Here is a 24,692-nt window from a genome sequence, read left to right as displayed (position 1 = left end):
ATTTCTTTGAAATTGAAATTCATAAAGTTCCAAACTCATAAATTTGATGTAATTGAAAAGAATCAATTTATTGCCCAGCTCTTTGAATTCTCTGTTAGGGCTGCTATCATCCCGTACCCATGCTGTTTTACGACAGTGAGGCATTTGGTTAGCATGGGCTGCCAGCCGGAAAGCAAATGCTTCTTTTTGTGCCTTCAAATATTATTGAAATAAAAAAACAATAATAAAAGTAGTGATCCCTGAAAGTGGGTAATAATGCTGATGACAACTAATTTTGCACCTCTGCCTCCCATCACTGCCCTTATGAGCATTCCTTCCACTTTATAGCTTCTTACAGAATCATGAGAGTGGGTGGGGGTTAGCTCAGACAAAGGGTATAGCTATTTGCAAATTGCCATACTGTTTCCCACTAATGTGAGCAAAAAAAAAAAAGTTATACTGAGGCAGCAAGACATCTAATGGCAAGAACTCCTTGGGAACTAGAGAAGTGTGTGAGGAGATTGAAAAAATAATGGACATGCATAGAATGGGGGTTTTATCATGGATTTGCAGGGAGATTTGGGGCTTCAAATGTTTGCAAAATCTAACTGAAAGGAAAGGTTTTTTTGAACTATCTGCATTGCTATGTGGTAGGACAGCATACTAGTGTCTACTACATCTGTCTCTGTTTGCATATGCCTACCTTCGGTGAAATGTGAAGGTCCGACTCCTGAGACAAAGGCAGGCAACTCCACATGTGAATCAAAAGGTTATGGGAAAGGTCCTAATTTTCAGCAATGCAACAGCACCATCACTCTTTCACAGGGTGCAACCAACAATCCGAGCTCATTCATTGCATAATGTTCCAGCATATGCCTGTCTGTCGGTGCAGATGGGCTTACTGTCCCATGATACAATCTCCAGCACAAACATGTGCACACACAGTCACACGTAAGTGAACATAAAGTGTCACTTCATGTGACTTTTCTGCTTTGGCACATTTTTCAGGTGCCTTCCACAACAGTGCATTTGCATGCAATGAGATCATTTTTCACTCGTACTAATGCGGCCTGAAAATTATAACAATGATTTTTAATGCCACCTGTCAGTCTAAGCATTCTCATCCTTTATTACAAGAGTGCTAGACATTGATTTCGCTCTGGACTAATGAAGACATTGTGATTCAGCAACGGTTAACATTTGCCAGAACACCTAATGGCAGTGCATTGACTGGCAGCATGGATCTTATTAATATGTCACATGATTTTCCAGGCATGATCCAATCTCTCTTTCTCAAATCCAAGTTCAGTTTTCATACGAATGCAAGCATTTCATTAGCGGTCGGTGGACTGAGAGGCTTTGGATTGTCGGACATGGGAGGAAGGTTATACGACTGGTTGTACTCAGTTCGCATGCAATACGCTCATACTTGCCTGTATGTGTGTGTTCCGGTATATGACTGGATGTGTGAGTGTGGCTTTGCTGGGACACTTTGGGATCTGAATGTGGATGAAAAGATGAAATAGGGTCATATTGGCTAGATGCGTAGGTGAATGACTGGGCATTAGGATTTGGTTGCCCACCCCCCTGCCCCCTACCCCCTATCTCACCAAACACCCATCTGTCCAGCTCACCAATAGGATGTGAGCTCTGTGAATCTGATGCTCTTGCCAATAGGTTGCTAATCCCCATTTGACTTAACTGGGGCAGAGACATGACAAAGGGTACAACTATGACATGTTGTCCGGCCCCTAAGTCTGCTGTACGTTTATGAGGAAACATCTGCTTGGCCAACACAAACTACATTTGATGAAAAAAAAAAACCAAACACATGATGTGATTATGCCTTTTCAAATTCATGAAAAAAGTAGCAGGGAGGTTTAATTCATAGAACATTTATGTGGGTGAAATATTAAAAATGTAATCCCCTCTGAATATTTAGTTTTACGGTAATATTTCAACATGCTATTTTTAATATTGTAGCATGGAGGGTGGAACCTAAGACCTCAGCTCGTGGGGAACAAAAAGAAGGGATGAAGATGATTTATGGGTTTCACTGAATCGCACCATATGCCCACAATAAATCTACACATGCTTTTGTGTGTACCCCTGCAAACACACACTCAATGATGACAAGCATTTGCCATATCAGGTCATTATCAGGTCAAAGTAGGCGCATTTCAGGTCTCAACAGTACCTTCAAAGTTCGAATGTAAATAACCTTTAAAAACTTATTTACATAGCCAACATGTAATTGTGTGATGATTTGATATTTTTGGGCCTGTCAGCAAGCTTCAAATAGTTTTTCCAAGGGATCAGCGCTCTGTTCATGGTGTTAAAACTTTTCCACCCTTTTTTTAAATCCTAGGTAAACCCTAATTCCATGAGTCCTCTCCTGTTGTAGGCCATACAGTAAAAGTGCTGCGCTGTTAAGGGCTGAATGCCCTTAATGGTTTTACTCATAACAAAAAAAGACATCGTAGCAGAGCTGAAATCCCAGCTTGTCCTGTGTCCTAAGTGCTTTCCAGGTGGAACATGAGAGCTCTGCTGCCTACCGAGATGGCAGGTTTAAATTTAGCATGAAGGGCAGCTGGGGTTAGAGGAGAACTTTACTGTATATTCAAGTGGCTGCCAGATTCTGTTTATGTCCTCTGTGGGTTGCATGGAATCAGTCAGTCAGAAAAATAAAGATTGTATGAGTATATGGTTTGATCTAAGTCTTGTCCCTGACATGAACGTCAGAGATGGGGAATGCACATCCTCAGACTTGCAGTAAGTTGCACTATGATTTATATATGATGTGTACACAGTCACAAATACACGTCTGGTTCACATTCACGAAGGAACCCACAAGCACGCAACCATAAATATCAGCTTTGATAGCAAAGTACCAGTGGTGGTACCTTTCTATCAAAAGTAACACTGTTTTGAATGCCTTGTTTCATAGTACTTTCTTGACATTGAGTATGGGTTCATAATATTGATTTATAGTTTGATCAATTGCTCTCTGTGCCATGGACTATTTCACCTTAGACCTTTAAGTCCAAATTAAATTTCATAACACGATAATTTTTCCCACGTATATTTTTATATTTTTATTTATAAGTGCATATTCAAAAAGGTGCCCTTTACCTACTTGCCTATCATCAGATTGTAAGTCACCTTTGGTAAGATGTTATTTGAGCACTCTTATGAGAATTTTTATTGTTTCACACATCATACCATTTACCGGTTTTAGGTTTATTCACTGATGGTCTAAGCGGCATACTGGAATTTTGCTCTACAGTTCTCACTCGTAGAAAAGGATGCTTTTGTAGGAAGAAGCGGGAATGTTTTTACATAATGGGAACAAAAAGCTGGTTGTTCTTCTGTGGCACCCTTCATATATATATATATATCATTAGATATAATGATAATTTCTTCCTGATTTCTCTTCTTAGCGTCTCATAAATGTGGTCTATTCTAATACAATGCAATTCAACACAAAGATCATGCAAAGGCAGGAGGAGATACTAATTATTCAATCCAAATGACACAGTGCAATATTTTTTTTTGAGAATTAAGAAAAACAAATCCTATCAAAATTCATCACTGCAGTGATGTAATGCCGTATTTCCTTTTATTTCAATGCCTTTCTCTACTCTTTTTTTTTAAAAAAAAAGAGAATATCTTGACTGAAGATGTGGCAAGGGCAAAAACATTTTATTCTAATGTGTATATTCACAAACCCTCTCAACTCCCAACCAGTAAAATAAGTGCCTGAACCTGGTGACCTCTACTGTCACTGGAGGTTCAAGCAGACAAACACTGCAAACACACACTGATCGGGCTATTTACACACACCAAATTTAAACCTGTTCTAATGTTGACATTACTACTATTTCCCCTTTCGTCTCATTTGTAGCCAACTTAAGCTACTTTCAACGGTATCTTTTTTTCTCCCAGTAGAATTAAATATTTTTCAGCCTGCCAACTTCTCAGGAACCTCTGTTTGGCAAAAAAAATTACACCATTCTATAAATATTGGAACAACAATCACTGGTGGCAGATAGTTTCACTTGTTCCAACACGTTAGATTTCACGTTAGGCTGTTATTAAGAATATATTCATCATTGATACAGTCAGTAATATGTTAACTGCCGAAGAGTGGTGGTGTTAATTTATTGGTGTGAAAAGTCCAATATTTCCTTTTGAAATTTACAGCAGTGAATGAATTCATCAACTGGCTATGACTAGTCTACTTTTTCGCACCTTCCTGATGGGTTCCAATGGGCTCTCGGATAACAGGCGGGTACCGTTTGGCTTCTGAGACGATCAACGGTCTCTCCAGTTTGCCCTTGTGTTCCCCCTCAACCCCGGGGAGACCCTGAGCGTCACCTCCAACTGCAACGTCACCTTCAGTGTCGTCTTCGGCGTCTGTTTTAGGTGCAGCAAATGTTTTGAGATGCGGCTAGTGCTGTGGCATTTGGAGAAACTGAATCATTAAACCTTAATTGGGCCATTAGCAAACAACAGTCTTTTTTGATAAACTGAAACCATTATTTGACAAATAGCCACGGAATTGAATCGGTTTATGAGAGGAGAGAACAGGCTCCTGCAGTGCAGTCCAATTGTTCAGTCTATCCATGCATCAGCCTTTTACTGTTGGGCCATGAGGAGAAAAGCCCAGTGCTGTCATGGTTGATGTTGCCACTTTGCCGATCGTTTCTGTCTAACAGCTCAGAGGCTGAGAGCCTCTCCACAGAGAGAATCCCTAATCAAATTCCCTTTTATTCCTGCCTCCCTGAGCTCTTCACCCAGAATCACATAGCATTACAACACACTAACATATGCCCAAATCCTCCTCCACCATTCCTCTCCTATTCCTGTCTATTCTGGCTCCCCTTAGCTCCCTTTGTCGTCCCATCCGCCACCCATTCCCGCTCGACGTTCTAAGTCAGCTCTCAACCTTCTCTTTCTTCAATCCATCAGCGGCACTGTCTATAGTCTCACTAAGAACAGCAGAACTGTGGAAGAATTCCTCCTGTGCAGGTTTGTGTGATGTGCTGTGATGAAAGGACATGGCGACATAGAGGCCTATTAATAATGAAGCACACAGGGTCCAAACTGCAGCGCCGAGAGAAGAGATGCAGGGGAAAGAGAAATGACTGACTAGAGAGCTGGCTGAACATCACAAGAAGGAATTGGGAAATTAGGAAGCATTCAGAAGGCAAGGCATGAGGTTAAAACTCACACATTGGAAACAATGTGAGCGATAAAATACAGATAGATGGAGTGTGGAACACCACTTCCTCTGCTTTCCTTTACATCATTACTTACTGGAACCGGAGGGGGAACCCGCAATGGTACCTGAAAGAGAAGAAGAAGAAGAGGGGATGAGAACTTGTTTATTTATGCATTCACTTTGCAGAAAGACTTGATTCTGCCCCATTCATCAGACTCAGGAGGAAGAGAGCATTTAAGAGCTCTTCTGCAGAATAGAGGCTTGTTTTGAACTACCTTTGAATGTCGCACAGGAAGTATTAGGTCTTCAGCCACTCCCTCTCTATACCTGAACCTTTATCATTTCTGTATACGCTTACATTCAGACACCGATATCATATATGTACATTCTAAGTGTGTAACTTCTTTACCATTCCTGACCCAAAACTTTTTATGCTTCCCTGCATATTTCCTCGGATAGTATTTATAGTTAGCTCTGCATGCATGATGCAATCTGCAGAGACCAAATGTTTTCATGAGCCAGGGCTATTTCGTGTTGCATTTCAACCAAGTATGTTGCAAACATTTTAATTTTTAAATTCCACTAATGGGATTTGAGAGTTTAAAAGGGTGGTGATGGGATCTGAAGGTGTATTTCAGTACCATTAGAACTGGGTTGGAAACAACAGTATTATAAAAAGGGTTTGCAATTGGGCCATTCTCTGCAGTGAGTGCTGGCACAGGTGTATGTATGTGTGTATCTTCCTGTGTTTCGCTCTGCATGGGTCTTTCTGTGCAAGTGAGTCTGTCTATGTTTGTCTGAAAGGAGAAAACTAGGGAGGGACTGCCCTAGATTATTATTTTATCATAGCTACCTTCTGTAGCTGGCTACATTCTCCAAGAGGATTTCCCCCCACGCACTTCTCTGTGGTCTGATCTGCACTGAAGTGACGACAACTCAGTCTTGCAGTTGTATCTTCTCACTTTTCTCTTTCCATTAAACATGCTGCTTTGAATTTGCTTTGCATTTTGGGGCCTCTGCATGATGAGGAAATTTACAGGCATCAAGGAAGAAAAGAAAAAAAAAAAGATTCAAATGATCGGACTAAAACTGGTAAAGATGTGAGGGTCATTATATTACCTAAACAAGAGTAAATCTTCAAATTTTTGTGCTTTGGACTAACAGTTTTCAGGCCACTTCCACTGTAACTGTGGTCATAGACTTGATAATCTATGAAGTTGTGAAGTCATGACTCCTACATGCAGACGATTATGTCGCGTTTATGAGAAAAGTAGAGAGTGGACTTGTTTTAATCCTAGTTTCTGACCCACCTGTTATGTTTAAAGCTTGCGCTTCTGCTGAGGTAAAGAGGATACTGGTGGATGAGAAAATGCTTTATTTAAAGTTTGTCTAAAGCCTTTCTTCATATGAACCAGGCTGGTATTAATGGCATGCCAAACAGAAACGGATGATTTGAGACTACACTTTTTTTTCTTGTAAACTAGAAACTTTGTTGTTTCTTTTAAATTCATTCTATGCTCTGATATTCAGTGATACTCTGTGGGTGTTTAAAGAGCAGTTAAATTTGCCAGAAATGTTGGCGCTGGCTAGAATTTTAATCATTTTATTATTTCTTTAAACATTCTGGGAGGAAAACAGTAAATAAATCGCAAAAGATTAAGGAAAAGTGAATCTTTCTCTACATGTTAATTTTTTTTTCCTCTTTTTAAGCAAAAAATTCCATAGTCCTTCATATGACCTGTAATCAGGAAGCTGCATTTAAACACATTTACACCACCTCTTGAGGCAGTTCATGCCACTCTCGGAAAGCTAAATGTACAGTGCATAATGAAACAAAACAACAACAAAATTAATTTAGAAAAAGATATTTTCATTTGTTCATTTAAGTTTGAGAATAATCCTTATTGTTAATGGTAGTTTGGGGGCCCTGGACGAGTCATCAGTCCATTAGTTATAAGGACGCACAAGCCTTCTCTCTCTGGTTCAAAACCTAGGGATAACTTTGGGTCCTTAATAAACCTGTAGCATGTTTTGAACTGTAGGAGAAAACCAGAGATGCATGCATTTGAGTACCTCCTATTATCGTTATAATTATATGGAAAGTCTAAAACTTGCAGCCTCATTCTTGCTTCATGCATGATGGAACATGAGTTTGGCTGTTGTGATTCTTGCTTTCCACCAGAAAGCAGCATTCAGTCCTGCACAGCACACTTTTGGCAAACAAAAGCATTTTCACAACAGGTAGTTTCAAATGTAGTTCACACGAACGGGTTGGCTAACGTACAGGTGTTGGGGGATCCGTTTGGTGTTGGTAGGTAGGAACCAGCCTTCCAGGACCTGGCCTTGAAGCCCTTCTTGCACCGCTGGCAGTCCTGTCCTGTGGTGTTGTGTTCACACTGGCACTGGAGGTTCCCATCCTGCAACAGGCACTGGGAGGCGTGGAGGTTACACTTGCACCTTTTAAAAAAAAAAAAAAAAAAAGAGATAATAACAGATGATGTGAATGGGGGGGAAAAAAGCTGCGAATGTGTTACGTGTGTGCGAGGGAGAGAGTTTGTCCGACTGACTCCACACGAGGCAGTTGTAGGTGAAAGTTGTGATAACAAATTGGTTGTCTTGGTGATACCTAAAGTAACATTATATCACCGAGAATATAAAAAGGGGTGTTGCAAGATATATATCCTATCTCTTGAGGGTAAATTGCTTCATGAATCAATATTACAGGATTAGGAGGCGACAAAGTTGAAGTGTTCAGATTGTGTGGTTTATTTTAGGAACAAAACCAGAAAACAAGCTACTCTATGTGCAGTTCTGTTAAATGTAGTGTTCACACCTGTTCTCCTCTTATTCCCTAACTGACTTCTATTCACCATGAAATCCTTCTCGGTGTAGGTTTGCAGAGACATTTACATGGATCTTTAGACAATAATTCTAGCCTCAAAAAATGGGTCATGCTCACATTGTGGTCTATAAATCTCCAGCTCTAATTATATATGACATTGTGTTTATTACCACTGTGACAATTAAATTATTTGCTTGTTTATTGTCTGACCAACAATAAAGACATTTAGATTTATACAGAGTATAAATTCACCTCAAGGAATTGGTAAACATATGTCAGTGTTAAGTACAACATGAGTGTAAAATGTTTGTGCTTAAGATTGTCAATTTATTTACTTGCTATTTGACAATTTGGGAGGAAATTATTGTTTACTCCACATGAAGTGGATGTGTTTGAATGAGAGCAACTGTTTTTATATGAAGGCAACCACTCATAAGCAACCTCGACAGAGGGCAGGACCCAGGTGGGCAGATCTCGAGGTTAGGGTTCTTTTAGGAAAGAAATTAGGATCTTAAGGACTCTGCAGCCACGACTTTGAATTACAGGCTTTTCCAGATGAGCGACTGGACTCCAATCCAGTTTGTTCCGCTGGAGTGAGTGGCTATCCGTCTGCATCAAATATTCACAGAATGGCCCCTGTATTCTGGCATGATGACTACTTCAATCTTCCTTCCTCACGGTAATCTGCACTTTCTCACCAGGTTGTTTTTTTTTTTTTTTTTCATTTTTTTTTTTTTTTTTTTCATTTTAGGCTGACAGCCAATCAAATGCATTCACAACTTTGAGTAAACTTCACAAGCAGGATAAGGGTAACTGCATCTAATAAACCTGCTGTAAGCCTTTTGAGGAAAAAAAAAAAATGGATAGAGTTAATCATCGTGAGCTGTCTTGCATCACACTGTTGTTCACTGTTCTATAAATTACCTCCATTTTTCTCTGATCACCTAGACTTGCTGACAGGACATGCCAGGGAGAATCCATCTACCAACAAGGTCTTGTCATCTGCATGCCTTATGAAGGACACGGCTGTCCATTTACCGAGGACGGAAATTGAACATCTCTTTTCCATAGAGAAAATTGCATATACGTGAAAGAGAAAAAGAACGCCGGTGACATAGGACAGGTGTGTGTGAGTGTGTGTTTGAACTGTGTGACTGTGATGCATTTGCCTGAGAACAGCAATGACAGACAGCAGATCAGAAAAGCGGCGGCCCGGTGACTAATGCGTCCACTGAGTGACTGACAGCACTCACCATATCACAGCTTCTCATCGCCTGCATCTCTGGTGATAAATCTCATCTGTCTCATCTTAAACGTAGAAATGTTGCTGTGTACAAGATCTAGATCTAGTTGCTCTTTAAAATCAGTACTAGGGGGGAAAAAAAGCTATGATTTTCAATATCTTGATGGCCTACTGACTGAAGAGTGTGAAGGGAAATGACCTCCCTCTGGGCAAACTCTGCACCTCAACAATTACTTCATGATCTCTGGTGACTTTAGCCTGCTTAAAAATGGGCAGTATCTCTTTTTTTCAGCTTGTAGTATGAGCCGTTACATGTTTACAAATATTTTTTCACTTTTTCCCCTTCAAAAAAATTTGGTGGCTGATGCTAGGTAACAACTGTGTTGCCTGACAAGCCAGGATCCATGGATTTGGACATGAATGATACTATGGAGACCCATAGATTCTTTACACACAGAGATTTGGGGATATCAATTTAACACTTTATCTATAGATAACACTGGATTGGTCTTTTAAAAGTAGACATTTAACTTGCAGGCTGAAACTTTATTGACACTCCATCCCCTTGACCTTGTTTTCTGACTCCCTTCCCATAGAACAGCCCAGGAAGATCAAGAGTACTTTTAGCTTTGCACTTCCTTCCACATGAATTATGTGACACTCTGACTTTTCAAGTGCTATGTCTCTTTTGGTCTCTCTCTTATGGATGACAGCTTTCTCCTGGTCCCGCTCTTCGGTCCCTTCACACACAAATAATACATGGATACAATCATATGTTAATGTGCAAGATGTCTGCCTTCACTGCACAGTCATCAAAGTGGGAATAGCAGCTCTAAGCTGAAGGAAGTTAATATGGGACAGCTGGATCCATCACAATCCTGTCTGTTTAGAAAGAGAGAAAATGAGGATAGATGAAAAGAAGGTGAATGAAGGAAATGACAAAGAAGGGCAAAACGACTGGTAAGAAGAGGAGGCGATAATTGATGCAAATGTATTCCAGTGTAATAAAAATCCCAAACACATGCAGTGTTTTTTTTAATTAACTGGTGTAATTATGGGTCAGTCCTTCTGTTTAGCTGTCTGTTAACTGTGTTTCCCTAAAGTTGCAATTATTTGGAGCTGTTGTGTTCTGTCTCGATTCAATTGGTGACACCTCAAATGCCTTGTGCTTTGTGTAAGTCTCAGTTTTTTGTTTGTAGCGATCGCTTAAGAAGTTGAGTTGTAGTGCAACGAAAAAAGATTCACTGACATCGTGTCCTTACGCAGGGGTTCAGCGAGTGATTGGAGGATCTAAAAGGATCTCACATACACCAATTTCTAGTATATCGGTACTTAGCAAATAAAACATTTCACAACCAAAATTAACAAACTACTCACAGTTTTGACTGTTAAGAGGCTCGAGCTAAAGAATCTTAATCGAATTATCAACTAATCAGTCTAATTCCAAAAGTTGCAAGTTACAGCCCCGTTGGACCAAAATCGCTTCACAGAACAAAATGTTGAAACAAAATGAGCTGCTTAGAGTGGAAAAAAACCTGTGAACCAACAACTAACAAGACAAAAAAGAAAGTCAAATGAAATTATTATAAATATTCTCTCAATAGAATTTGTACGAGAAATCGAATGATAATGTTAATTTTTCAAAAGAAAATATTTAGTAATCTAGTGTACGATTTATAACTTAAATTTCAACGTTTACAATTATAAACAAACTAACACATACTGACACGCTGTTGCATGATATGATATTAAAACCCCAAATCTAAAACTCTCAAGATTATTTCAATTGCTCTTTTTCTATGAATAATTAGCTGAGAAGATTTAAAAGAATTCCACTGTGTTTATTTTACCCCCCTTGTTTTCTTAAACTCCTGCCCACCTTGAGCCAAAGCATCCTAATATCCATGTTTCTTAACCTTAGGCCAAACACTTAAATTTCTTTCCTCGGGCATTTCTTTCTTTCCAACCAAATCACATGCAACCAAATCAGAGAAATCCAGGCTTTACTGTGCTATACCTCTGACAGATAGATTTACTTTCACTCACCCCCCTAAAACTGTCTGACATCTCTTTTGGGAGGCTTGCCTCCTACTTTGGAAACCTCTGGTTATTACATTACTAGGTTCTCTGTTTTATTTACTCTTATCCTGTCGTGGGAGTGGTAGTTATTTCATTCCTGTAGTCTAATTTGCTTTTTGCACCCACTATGCTATCCACTGCTCTTTTTATTCATTATTGGCTATTCATTTTAAAATATATATATAATCATTCAACATCTATATCGCCTCTCCTGCAGTCAGGGTTGAGGAGGGGCCGGGGCAGAGAATATCCAAGCTATCTTAGGCTGGGAGACGGGATTCATCCCTGGGCCAGTTGCCACTCGATCACAGGCCCACATGTCGAAACATGCAGCCATTCACTCTCTCATTCACACATCCATGCAATTTAGGGTCTCTAGTGAACCTACTACATGTTTTTGGACTATGGGAGGACACTGGAGAACCCTGTGTGAATCGAACTAAGGAGCTTCTCGCTGTGAGGCGGATGCCCAAACCACCGCCCATGTTAAAATCAAACAAAATAATTTTCATCTCTTTTTGCCGGTTAATTCAAATGAGTCGACCGCATCTGGCGTGGGTTAAGACCTAATCTCTGGATTTGGTGTACTTGCCATTTTTTTAACAGTGGGGCCTGCTAGCACTCGCCGGTCTGCTTTCTCTCTGAGGGGGGAAATGACGCTGGAGAAAATCTGTCCTCGCTTACACCTCAGTTTTCTCAAGAGTTTATGTTAAGGAAAGCGCCTACATTTTCACAAGACATAACAGTCTGTCTGCCTTTTTAATTGCCTTTTTTCGGCCATTATGATCCGATATATGGCTGGCTGCATTGAAATATTGCCCAAAGAACGCTTCAGACGGTGTAGTAACACAGTCTGTTCCAACACTTTTTATGCAGACAGATGGCTTGTAAGTCATCGACAAAAGCTGGGACACCTGTAGGAAATGTTTGCTTCAACTTTCATGGCTTCATTTGCTTCCATTTCTGCTTGGAGCTTTAAGCCGTTTACACTGTAGATCCTTGAAAGACCAGCGACAACATTTACACGATTTTTCATTTGTAGTTCATGTAGACTATTTCTAATTGTTTCCTTTTATATTTATAAAAGGTGAAATTATTGCAAAAAATATTTATGCTTAAACATAGAAATTATATTTTCAACATTGAAAGTACACTTTCTTCAAGTCATGCTTAACTTGAATCTGGGTTTCCTTATACTATCAAAAAGAATATATAGCCATCCCCACTAAATCATCACATCAGTGAAATAAAGTCAACTGCATCAAACGATTACTAAAATATGAGCGTTCTAATTCACAATGAATTCACAAACAGGTACAATTATCAAAAATCACCGATTTGCATGTGACAAGATGACAGATCTCTTCAGGCTCTCGCCTGCATGTAACCAGTGATCATTTTGATCCTTCAGGAATTTGCATTTTCTGCATTTTCGGACACACGCGTTTTGCTGCTGGTCTGTCCGGTCTTTTCCGAAGGCTGTCTCTCTGAAGTCATGTCATCCCTTTGTATTTATCTATGACTGGACTGCCTGATTCAGATGGCAGACACGGCAATTAGGGGTATAAATAAGAAAAAAGATAAACAAACTTCAAGGGGAGTCATGTGGTGGCAAAGCCTGAGAAAGCAGCTGGAAGCAGCAGTTAATGGTGCTTTATCTGTCCCTTTATTGTAGTCACCGCCTATTCCTCCAGCCCTCTCCGGGGACACGGATATCACTCCCTCTTTCTCTTTTTTTTTCTTTTTTGCACTCTACACCCACTATATATGCATTTCTTTTATTTTCAAGTCGATTCAATCTACTTGTCTTTCAGCTCTTTTTGTCCATCTTTTGCTTTGTGTCTGCCAAAGCATCCACCACTCCTCTGCTACTGGCGCTCGCACCCGCGCCCGGGGGCGGACAAGCGCATTGGTTCGAATTAGACGGTGGGCGCATGTTCGGCAGGAGAAAATCGAGGGATATAGATGATGGAGGGCTGAGCGGTTTGTACAGCTGTCAGTGGGGCAGTGGTGTCAAAGCTGTGACAGTCTCCTGCCTCTTTGACCACTGTGGTGAGAACGGGAGGAGGGGCTGGAGGAGGGGCTGCGTTGACGCGGTCTAACCTCTGATGACAGACCTTGTGGATGCGGCGCTGACCCAGCGGGAGATCTGACGCCTCTCCTGCTCTGTGTTCGATCAGCTGTCACTGAGAAGACTCACTCGCATCAACTCCTTCCCTCAATACCTCAAATACATAGCTGCACAAAAAAATCATTTTGTTTTGTCTTCGCTTTCGAAGCTGTGCTGAATGATGAAATAGAAGTGCATAAATTTACTATATAAAATGATCAGAATGACAAAATTGGAAAACGCAATAAACGATGAAATGACATAGCATAGAAAGGGCGATACATGCTAAGTCCCATTCCGTGAATGTAATCTCTAGTAATATTGTCTTTTTAGATGCAATATAATTGATAATATAATACCTCACCAATAGTGAAACTATCATTGTGGGCAAGAGAAAAAAAGCCAAACAAAAACAAAGAAAATCGAGACATTATGTAATAAGTGGTGACAATTTTGGCTGGATTTAATAATGACTTTTAGGAGCAGAGAAGTACAAGATTTTTGATTCAGCCATGTAATAGCATTATCAGCAAGTGTTCTATTTAGAATGGACGTCATTTCATTACCTATTATTACATTATCAGACATTATACCATTATTGATGTATAAAGTCTTGATGAGTAATTGAGTTCAGCAACATCATAATGACACTGTTTTTGGATGATCAGGCACTATGGTTAGGCTTTAAGAGGCTCCAGAGTGAATGTACAGGAGGTAAAAGTAATTAGGCAGGAGAGTTGAGCCTTCGTTTTTTATTTTTTGTAACGTGTGTATCACTTGTAACTTTCTTGTGACTACAAGGCTGTAGTTTGTCCACTTGAGGATTCTTTTCATATTTACCTGCTGACAGATGTTTTTTATTTTCTTTTTACCTTGAATCAGACTTTAAGGATACTACCCACACTTATAACCAGGATTTTGAGACATCACTAAATCAATCTGAAGCCCGATGAGATCCAGCAGGCAATTAACCAAAGTGTGATATGAACAGATGCTAATATAGAAAAGAAAACTCTCCGAATATGAGAATCGGAATACTTGCATATTCATGGATTCTTAATGTTCCAGTGAAAACAAATGAATAAATAAGACATGTCTGATGGAATATTTAAGTAGCACCGCGCTGTAAATTATCATCTCGGTTGAGAGCGGGCTGCACGGTCCCCGCTATACATTTTATCCCTCGTGCAGAGGGAATTAACCAAGCAGGGAGAGGGCAACGAATGAAACTCGGATCATTGATCAACTACACGCCTTATTGGCTTCTGCTGAAGTCTTTATCACCGCGTCCCCTCCCACGTCCTCCCCCAGCCTTGCCTTGTAAATTCACAGCGGCTAATTGGACATGACTGTGTTTATGTTCCAGCTTCATAAATTTCTTGCTCTGAAGGGAGGGGATCGATTTTCCTTGAGTACCACCTCCCAAAGCAGAGGTCTCCTCAGACTATCTCCCCTCTCCCCCTCATCTCACCTCTTTTTTTCCCCTCTTCAACATGCATCCTTTCTCTCACATGTGTAATCCCTCCAGACAGGAGGGGTGACCCAACAGGTAATCCATAACCAACCTCCCCTGCAATCTTTCATTGAGAGAGGAGCAAGACTTCACCTCTCCTAACCCTCACTCCCACTCAGCGATAACACGAGTGAAGACGTCTTCATCAAATAGTTCACAGAAGCTCATTGTTTTAACTTGTGAGGGAAAACTTTGGACAGCAAAACACAGGATATTTTTTTGCCCGCTCCTGACATTTATTTCAAACACATTTTGGGGCATTATTATCCATCGGAGAAAACATCCTCCACAAAGGGACAAATCCTAAAGATTGCGGTTTTGGGATTTCCCTTTTCTCACAACACACATGTCACTAAATATCAGCGTTGAGAGGCCATGCCAAGGTTTTGATTTCAGTCAAAAGGGAGTAAAATATCCGACATCTCCGATCGTAAATTATTCAGAGCTGAGGAATGACCTTGACTGTTTTTGAAAGAGTTTCACACCCCTGACTGTTTTTGCAGCGCGTGTGTCTGAGTGTGCTTTGCAATGTGAGGGGACGGGAGGCATCCTTTTAAATAAATTAACTAAATTCCCTCTGATTTCAAAATATTGTATAGTGAGAGATTATACACCAGATATATACTGTAGAGAGAGAGAGAGGTTGGGTGTGACGAAGGATATAAGTAAATTATTTACATGGGGATCCAGCAAAAATGGCAGTGGCATGCAGCTGGCCCTCCGTGCCGAGTGTCTCTTTGAACGTCCACGTTGGGTCATGTAAAGACAGTTTCCAGGCCCACTTTGCGCAACATACTCTCTGACGCATGTACTATATGCGCAGAACCTAATAACTAAATAATGGAGCTGGGGCACATCTTGTTCTCTGGTCTAGACCTCAAAGGACCATTCTTATGAGTAAAGACACTGAGTGTGTTTGGAAGAGTGAGATGCGATATATTGGGATAGTTTCAGTGTGGTATGCATCGACAGATGATATGAACTGTTTCAAGTGGCCTTTCATCTGCAAGGGCAATTATAAGCTACTTTGATAGTATTTGGTAATTCAAGCTGTTATCAGTTACATTTTGTAGTTGAGAATTTTAAATTAGTTTATTATTCCTTTTGACTAATATTCTGACTATATGGTTATTATGGTTATTCCTTAAACACTGAGTAAAAAACAAATAACTAAAAATTGGTGGCTAGTCTTTCAATAGAAATCCCTCCACTGACAGTGATGAGGACGCTTATGCCGGTCTCTTAAGGAAAAAAAAAAACTGCATGGTCATCATCAATAGTTTCAAAAAAAAGGCTAAATTACATCCAGTAGGGTTGTGAAAAAGAGCCTTAAAAAAGAAAAAAAAAACGCTTGTGCAATTTGTACCTCTGTTAACATTACGCTTTAATCATTGCAGCACTTGAGAGATTTATTCTACATTGTGAACTCTCAGTATAGCAATGGGGCACACATGTATGATGCAAACTCCCAGAGAATGAAATTAGAGCATGTTACACTCACTTAAACCAGGCACGCAGAACTTCACTGAGACAATTACATTGACTAATGTCGGCGGCGTCAGTGAATGGTTTCCTTTTCTGGTATTAGGGTGGGATTTAAGGTTGTGACAATGGCCACTGGTTTTCATCACCTGGCTATAGATGCATGTGATGTGAAATGACAGTTCATCACATCCTTTCAAGTGTCACATTATCACAAAGGCCTGGTGTCTGGGGGAAAAAAGCACAGCTAAAATCGAAATACATAAATTAATCCAAACTTGTCTGAGGTCCCTGACTTTGGCAGGGGTCCATGCCTATCTGCTATTGTTCTGCTTATGACTCAGGTGAAATTGTTTTCTTGTTCAGCATAATATCCAGCAAACAGATAGGGGGGCCAGACGGGGGCTATTATATAGTTTTGCTAGTTAACGTTACTTACAAAAGTACATTTGGTAAAAGTGTGCTTTCATTTAAAAAAAAAGAAAACTATGAAGAAAAATGGGTTTTTAAGGCTGAGCTTCACAGATGCTATCAAATGTACAGATTTATCTCTTGTAATAGGATACAATATACTCCCCCTCCCTGTCTTTATGCTATAATTCAATGCATTTGCATGTGCAAAGCCATCAGGATCAACTGCTCAAACTGGGATTCCTGCACTGTATTCCCGCGCTGCCTAATCAATCGAGGAGAAACCAGAGGTTTTGTTAGAAACAAGCTGAATATTAATGTTTGCAAAACATAAATAAAGACCTCACTCTGACATTGCCGTCTCTGCGTGATACTAATGAAAAGGTATTGCACTACATATAACAGATGCTTCGTGTTATCACCTATGAATAGATGCATCCTCAAAAGTCATTGACCACTGTGATGGATGACCCCCATTAATCTGTCCACACAAGATGTATCTTACTGGCTGTTGGCACTTGTCGAGCAGTAATTCAAGATTTGGCATGCCAGGATTGTAATATTCATGCTGCATGATGCAGTATAAATGATGGCGAAAGGCTGACACGATACTCACTGATGCACGTCACTGTAAATTAAAGCTCCTTTCACTAAACACACTCGCTGCATCCCATTCTGATCATCCTGCGAGCTCACTGCGCCGGATATTCGAGGGTAACCTCCCAGAAGAGTCCTTATAGCTTTTGAATGTGTTTTAATGAACACCCAAGCAAAGTGTAACACCTGAGGAGAGAGGAAATCGGGCACGGGTCGGAGGAGGGGGTGTTAATATACATCTGCCTCTTATTAAAGATATGAGCTGCGATGCTGAAGGAAGAAGTAAAGAGATATGGGAGAAGTGGAAAAAGTGATGAAGAGACAGAAACTGGAGAACAACATGAGGTTTGGCAGGAGTCACATTGTCTTGTGCGTACCCCTGCAGCGTCTTCAGACCAACAAGGGCTAGGAGTGAAAGTCAGACTGAGGAACGCCGGAGTTAAGAATAGAATATGTTGCTGATATCTGGATCCTCTATTTGAGGCGAAGTGTCTCGTCGTTGTCACGCATGGCTTTACTCTAGTGCAACTCTGAAACCTGCACGCCCAAATTATTCATCACTTTTGTTGTTGATCGCGGTTCCTCCTGAGGGATGGATTGATTCTGACCTTGTATCAGCATGAGGATAAGTAGTTAATGACGGAATTATATTTTTTTATTCACCAAAACGTACACACCTACATAAACACATTAATGCAAATCCAAAACTACAACAGCAACGTGGCCTCACGTGCACCCTAACGTATGTATTTGTGTTTCACTGGAGTGAGACAGTGAAGGGGAGAGTGCCCGGGGAGCAGTAGCTGAGCCGGGATCAGCCAGAGGACAGGGGTTAATATAATTATCCTGCTAAAACCTTGAGACTGAAAGAACATCATTAGTCAGAGCTACCCGAGCCGCAGGCCAGAAACTAGGTGAGGGCAGAGGAACAGTGGAGAACGGGGTGAATGAGGAAAGACAAGCTTCCAATCACCGGTGGAGTTCGCAACAGAATCAGTAGCACTGCAAAAGTTTAATGGTCTAAAAATGGTGATATTTTGCTAAATTATCTCAAGCTACGCCTATTTCCAAACAACTGTAAATGATCAGGTATACAGATTTTAATAAAAGACTATAATTTCTGAAAAATGCCAATGGGTGAATATATGGGATAGTCTGAGAGAACATAGTCTCACTGATACAACTTTAGCTCTGGTGAGAGGAAAATACAGTATATCTTCATCATAAAAAACAATTTGTCAGATTTTTGTTTAGACAATGACAAAACTGTTGAAAACCACTGCGCTTTTTGTATAACATTGAAACAATTACGTCCCTTAAATCTAAACGGGATACCATTTCTGTTTAAAATGCTTTGGGCCTGTGGCACCCTGAGTGTCTTTAAAGCGCCCTGTGAATGCTGGGTTTCAGGCTTAATATCCTCGCTGAAAAATTCCCCTGCAGTCTCAGGTGATTGCTGCATGCAGCGCACAATGCCGGCATAGCAGAAAAGAGAATGGTTCATTTATTTTAATCAAAAATGTGAAAGGAGTTTTGTACGCTATTTTAACTTTTTTTTCCCCCTACGCCAGGTAGCGTTTGCATGCACATAAAACATCAAAATGTATACAAGTTGTGTTTAATTTGTTCTGTGGTTTAACTCAACTCTCTTCCTGCCTTTTTCAAAAAAATCTCACCAAATGAAATAAATTTTACAGCGACCTCACCTGCACTCCTGTTTAAGCATATTGAAGACTCATCTCTCTCTGTCTCTCTCTTGCTCTCTCTCTCTCTCTTTACAACAAATCAAAAATTGAGCACCCACAGTCTGCTGCTGGGTTCTCCCTGACAACCACGCAGACTTCTTTTTTCCTGCTTTCACATTTGCACTTTAACTGACAAGTTGTTTATGCGCCCATCTACATACTACTCATCGCAGCGACAGCAAGCAGCGACGCTGGTTTGTTTTTCAACGTGTGTGTGTGTGGGGGGGGTACCCGTAATAATGGTATGCTAATTAATGTGGCTGACCGAGAACAGACCATTTTTCCAAGGACACCCTCCCTCTTCCTCATGTTCTTCCACTTACAATTCTCAGCATGCTTTTCAGCTTTAAAGCATGCTTGCAGTATCAAGAGATTCCCCCTTTGCCAGATGCCGGGTAAGTCAGGCACTAGCGGGAGGAATTCTTTATTGTATTTGTGAATTTAAAAGGATATTTATGGGATGAGTAAGCACAAGGGGAGGAGGGGTAAGTAAAGAATATTCTATTGAAGTGGTGATGGTAGTGGTGGGGGTGAGGGGGTTCATCTGTGAAACAAGAGACAGAGAATGAAAGGGGGTAAGGCAAAATTGCTGACTTTAACTTTCTACTCTTCTGAGGGGAAATAAACTGATTATCAAATCAGTTACAAGCATTGTGTCATAAATCATCTCATATGAGGAAAACAATGACACATCCCTCATTGGAGTCCCAAAGCTGTCTGCGTGCCTTTCTTTTCTGGGGAGTGCTCATGAATGATTTAAAAAGTGATCTGTCTGTGAGCTGCGGCAACCTCCGAGGGGAGGAGTTAGCGAGGGGTGGGAGGGTCCGACGAAAAGAAGGCTTCCCATCTCGCACGACAACGCATGAGCCAGTGCTTCATCGCATCACACATCAAGCACCGGCTCCATCTTTCATTCATGAGGGAGAAGGTGGCCATATTCAACTGCACAGCGTTTTTTTTCTCATAAAACAGAATAGGTGGGGAGGTTTTCATTGAAGGTGGAAAATACGAAACCAAAAAAAAAAAAAAAAAAAAAAAAACACATGGAGACTGCTACCCTGTTCTGTGGTCTCCGTGTGATCTGGAGAATAATATTTACAAAGCATCACACCTCACATCATTCATCACAAAATCACACACACCAGCTAGTCCCATGAAACTAGAAGTTAATCCATCATCTGCCTCCCTTTTTCTCTCCCCTTGATCCAGGCTTATACCTCCCATGCTCTCACCTTCACTGTGCAGAGGACACAAAAGAAAACTTTGGGCGTAATTCAAAAATAGGAGCTACAGTTTCCAAAGTCACCCTACATGGAAAAATTGAGACAAAGAAAAGACTGGGGGCTCTGAGAATGGAAAGGTGGAGAGGCATCTGTTCCTCCTTCTCTCCAATGGTGGAGATGGACAAGCCTCCAGGCCACAGAGACGCAGCAGTCTCTGCCCTGTCGAGCTCAATCATGCCACGATGACAATAAAGTTTGGTAACAATTGGATGAAGGCAGTGTGAGACATTTAGAATCTAATTAGTATATCCCTCTGAGGGCAGCGTGGCTCAGGGTCACCGGAGGTGTTTGATTTCTTAGTTTAAATGAGTAAAACAGTAGTTGTAGTTTAAACAGAAATTGCAAATTTTGTAGTTGTTGGCACAGAACAGCTCTCGGGATCAGAACTTTTCTATAGCCAACAGAAATCTTTTGCCTCTATCCACACGCTTGTTCAGGATTTGCTTTGCCATGTTGTAGGTTAACCTTTGCACTCACCGCCAAAAGCATCACAAGCAACTAAAGCAGCCAGCGGTCATTCATTCTCAATGGAAGCCTGCGACAAAGGCTATCATGCGCATTGGCGACAGCGAGCGTTCCGTTGGCAGCAGCCACGGCGAGGATTTGGAGTTGAACAGAATTTAGCCTTATGCAAATTTGGCTGTGACAACGGTGAAGCCAAGACTAATTGCAGATCAGGGTTTGCCGTGGGAAGTGTCAGTTAAGCCACTAAACAACTTTAATCTTTTGTACTAATACAAAGTGATAATATAAATACTGGAAAATGTGACAATCAGTCACGACCGAGCGGGGTGTCTGTAGCGTGGCTTGTACTGCCTTTTTGGTTGAAACAAAACTGCGTGATGTGAGTGACCCAAACATCACGGCGGCTCTGGTGTGAGTGCACAGCGAGAGTACACAAAGAGCGCACAGTCAGAACGGAACAATTGGTGGAGCAAAGGAAAGGGCAAAATGCTGGTGTAAAAGAAAATGCTCTCACAAAATCACAGACACTGAAGTGTTTACATGCTGCGCTACACCATTTTACTAAGTAGAAATTCACACCCCATGGCAAAGTTATGCTTTTCTTTAGTTTTGTGTAAACAATAGCTTGCTTGTATTTAGTTTATACATTTATTATCATTGTTATTGTGAATTTATCTTTTTCTAATGAAAGGTAAGTTGTTCAAGACCATGGTGAGACTTAACATGTATGGTTTAGAGACAGTAACATAGCAGAAAAGACAGAAAGAGGAGCTGGAGGTAGCAGAGGTGGTGATGCTGAGGTTTCTTATGGAACAGGATTCATTATCCTCATTTATTGTCTCAAATTTCAGACTGAGATAGTATGGACATGTACAGAGGAGGGACAGTGAGGATCTGGTTAGAAGGATGCTGAGGTTGGAGCTGCTATTAGGCCTTCAGGAAGACCAGGGCTGGATGGAGACGGATGATTAACTGTGGTGACCCCTGTAGGGAGCAGTCAAAGTGAAGATTTCTTGATGAATTTATGTAAAACAGACCTATTACTGAGGTTTCACGATGAGACATGGTGAAATTTGGAGCACCAACTTGAACGTTTGAAAAACCTGAGAGTTTACTGGAACTAAGTGGTACAAAGCGGGACTTGCTTGGAGCAAGTTGAATCAAATTTGACATCTCACCCTGGCTGGAACAGGATACACATACACTAAACCCTCTGTGCATCCTTGGTCTAAACGGCCCTTGAAAGTGGACTGTGTGTACATGCAATCAAACATTTGTATATATTTTGAAATTTCTCTGTTTCTGCTCTGTTAATTGTCTCATCCCAGCTACAGCCTTATCATGTTTTGCACAGGCATTAGACGTCTTTTAGCTAAGTCTGATCAATGTCCTGCAGCTTCGAGATTACATTTTAGCCTTTCATTGACCTCTAGGTACAACACGTTTTGCTAAGTATATTTGTGTAATAATTGTGGAGGAAGTGCGGTTGATAAGGATTGCTATATGATATTTAAGATGATATCTTAACAAGACATTAGAATCATCCTGTTACATTAGCAGAATTCAACCTAAAATATCCTAAAGGGGGAGTGTTTTGAAGGTGGGTTAAAAGCAGAATTATATCACCTCAAAAAGAAAGGGTAAAGTCTAATTTTGCTTACTTAAGTGTAAAACAAAGGATGACCCCATTACCTTTTTTAGATGAAACACATTTTGACTAACCCTTTATCTAGGATGACATTTGTTAAGTGATTCTGTTTTGAATCATATATAGATTTTATGTGTAACAAGTTCCAACATTTACTATTTACAGATAGTCACAGAAAGTATTCTCCGCAGCATAGGTTTTTTTTTTTTTATTGTGTTCAGGTTTGATTCCTTTATCCTAGAAATACTTTTATAAGCCACAGCACACAAAGCAAAGAGTAAACCTGTAATTGGCATTTTGAGACACAATTCTCTAAAAATTATTTATGCGAGAAAATTGGGCTGTTTAAAATTCTAGCGTTTCCGCACTTGCATAGATCAGATCCGACAAAATCTTTGTGACTCGTAACCTTTTGAATTTCGCGTGCTATTTACAGAAACACATTGAATTTGAAATAATGTGTGTCATGACCGCATTGCATATTTTGAGAAGCAGAAATCTCATTTGATGGAGACTTACAAAGACCCTCTGCAGCACCTGTCATAATAATCACAAACAAATAAGAACATACGCATAAACAGGACTGAAGTTATTAAAAAAATGGCTTCGGCTAACTTTCAGCAAATAAAAAATTCCATGGAGGTTTGTGAATAAATGTTAAATTCTCTCTGCATATTCATCCTGTAACTGACAGAGCCGAACTCAAATGACTCAGGTCAGTAAAGCCGGCATGAAATAGCATGACGAAGTAAAAAGATTCCAACTGTCTTTTCCAACTCGCATTCACGTGGCCAGGTTGGTTTCTATTAATTTTCTTTACTGGCAAGTAATTAATTGTTGGGAGTAGAGGAAGCCAAAAGGCATGACAGGGCTTATCGTATGTAATTACTGGCAAAAACACGCAGAGCTGATTTATTTGGTACAGTTTTTGTCCCCTTTAAATGCAGATTTTACTCAAGGGATTACATCGGTATGTTCATGTAACATTTAATCCGCAAACTACCTGCTGTCTGTGCATATGTGGAAAACATATCTGTTTTTCAGGTTATACATGTAACTCCTTGACGTTGATGACATTTTGGCTCCAAAAATTGCTCCTCAAATGGGTTGCTTATATTATGCCTCAAATATAACTCTACAATTATTCCTAACTTCTTCCAGTGCATTATATTGGAGATGAACTACAGTTTCTCAATTAAGTATAAAAATTTTCCATGACTTCTAAATTTCGATATTTCCCCTGCTGGGAAGTGTGTTGTTTCATTTAAAACACATAATTGCCTATTTGTATCTTTGCACATAGTTTACAAACTGGATTATAAATCAAATTCATGCAGTTAATTTGTTTCCCTCCCCCTCATTGGGCACGTAACAAAAGCGTACTTGTTTTTGCCTGAAAACAGTAAAATGGTGGATCTGTGTGCTAAACGTTATCACATAAAAAATCTGATGTTGACATTGTTTTCTTTTTCTGTTTCCAAAAAGCAATGCTAAAATGAAGCTTCTTTTGAAACCAGGTTTTAAGTTAACTGTTGACGGTATTCCATTTTTGATCTTGTTTTTCTTAGTTTATTTTTATTTTTAAAGTGGGGACGACTGAGATGCAAAGTTTCCACTGTCGTGTCCCTGTTGGTTCAGCAGTTTTTCAGAAGTCAATTAAGGACAACAAAATTACACTTACATGTCTTAACTAGGTCACTTAAGAATAAATCACATCATCATGCTTCGGATACTTTGCACATAAAATTTAAAAAAAAAAAAAAAAAAAGGAGTGAAAATGTTTGCATGTTCATATTGATTCATAGGAAAATCAGTCACAGCAGTGAATGTCAGCAGTAACTTGGTTACTTTCAGGGTCTAGTTTTCTATATTCTTTCTTACTGAGAGAAGGAAATATTCAAAGTGCAAACCTAGCTTATCTTAAATATCATTCCTCCTCCATCAAGACAATAAAATCTGACTGAGAAGTTGGGCCGAAGGGGACCTGATACTGCAGCGAAGAGAGAAAAACAATATGGACTTCCGCCGTCTCGTGCTCCATCTCCTTCCTTCTGTCTTAGCTCTAATCCAC

The 24,692-nt window shown here is 40.2% G+C and overlaps 1 protein-coding gene across 3 annotated transcripts in view; it reads right to left on the bottom strand.

The window, feature by feature from the left end:
* ntng2b (netrin g2b) overlaps window positions 1-24,692 on the bottom strand; it is a 65,917-nt gene that overhangs the window by 23,260 nt on the left and 17,965 nt on the right. For all 3 annotated transcript variants that reach the window (XM_086152183.1, XM_086152185.1, XM_086152186.1), the window contains exons 4-8: window positions 7,488-7,660; window positions 5,299-5,328; window positions 4,231-4,395; window positions 1,413-1,478; window positions 683-709 (exon numbers count right to left, since the gene is read on the bottom strand). In XM_086152183.1, the coding sequence (XP_086008309.1) occupies window positions 683-709; window positions 1,413-1,478; window positions 4,231-4,395; window positions 5,299-5,328; window positions 7,488-7,660 (461 nt within the window). The remainder of the gene's footprint in view (window positions 1-682; window positions 710-1,412; window positions 1,479-4,230; window positions 4,396-5,298; window positions 5,329-7,487; window positions 7,661-24,692) is intronic.

The sequence above is a fragment of the Fistularia commersonii genome, chromosome 9, assembly GCF_037954325.1.
Source record: "Fistularia commersonii isolate RoL2024-O1a breed Wild chromosome 9, RoL_Fcom_v1.0, whole genome shotgun sequence".
In the NCBI taxonomy this organism is placed as follows: Eukaryota; Metazoa; Chordata; class Actinopteri; order Syngnathiformes; family Fistulariidae; genus Fistularia; species Fistularia commersonii.
This window is presented reverse-complemented; position numbering and strand designations above follow the sequence as displayed.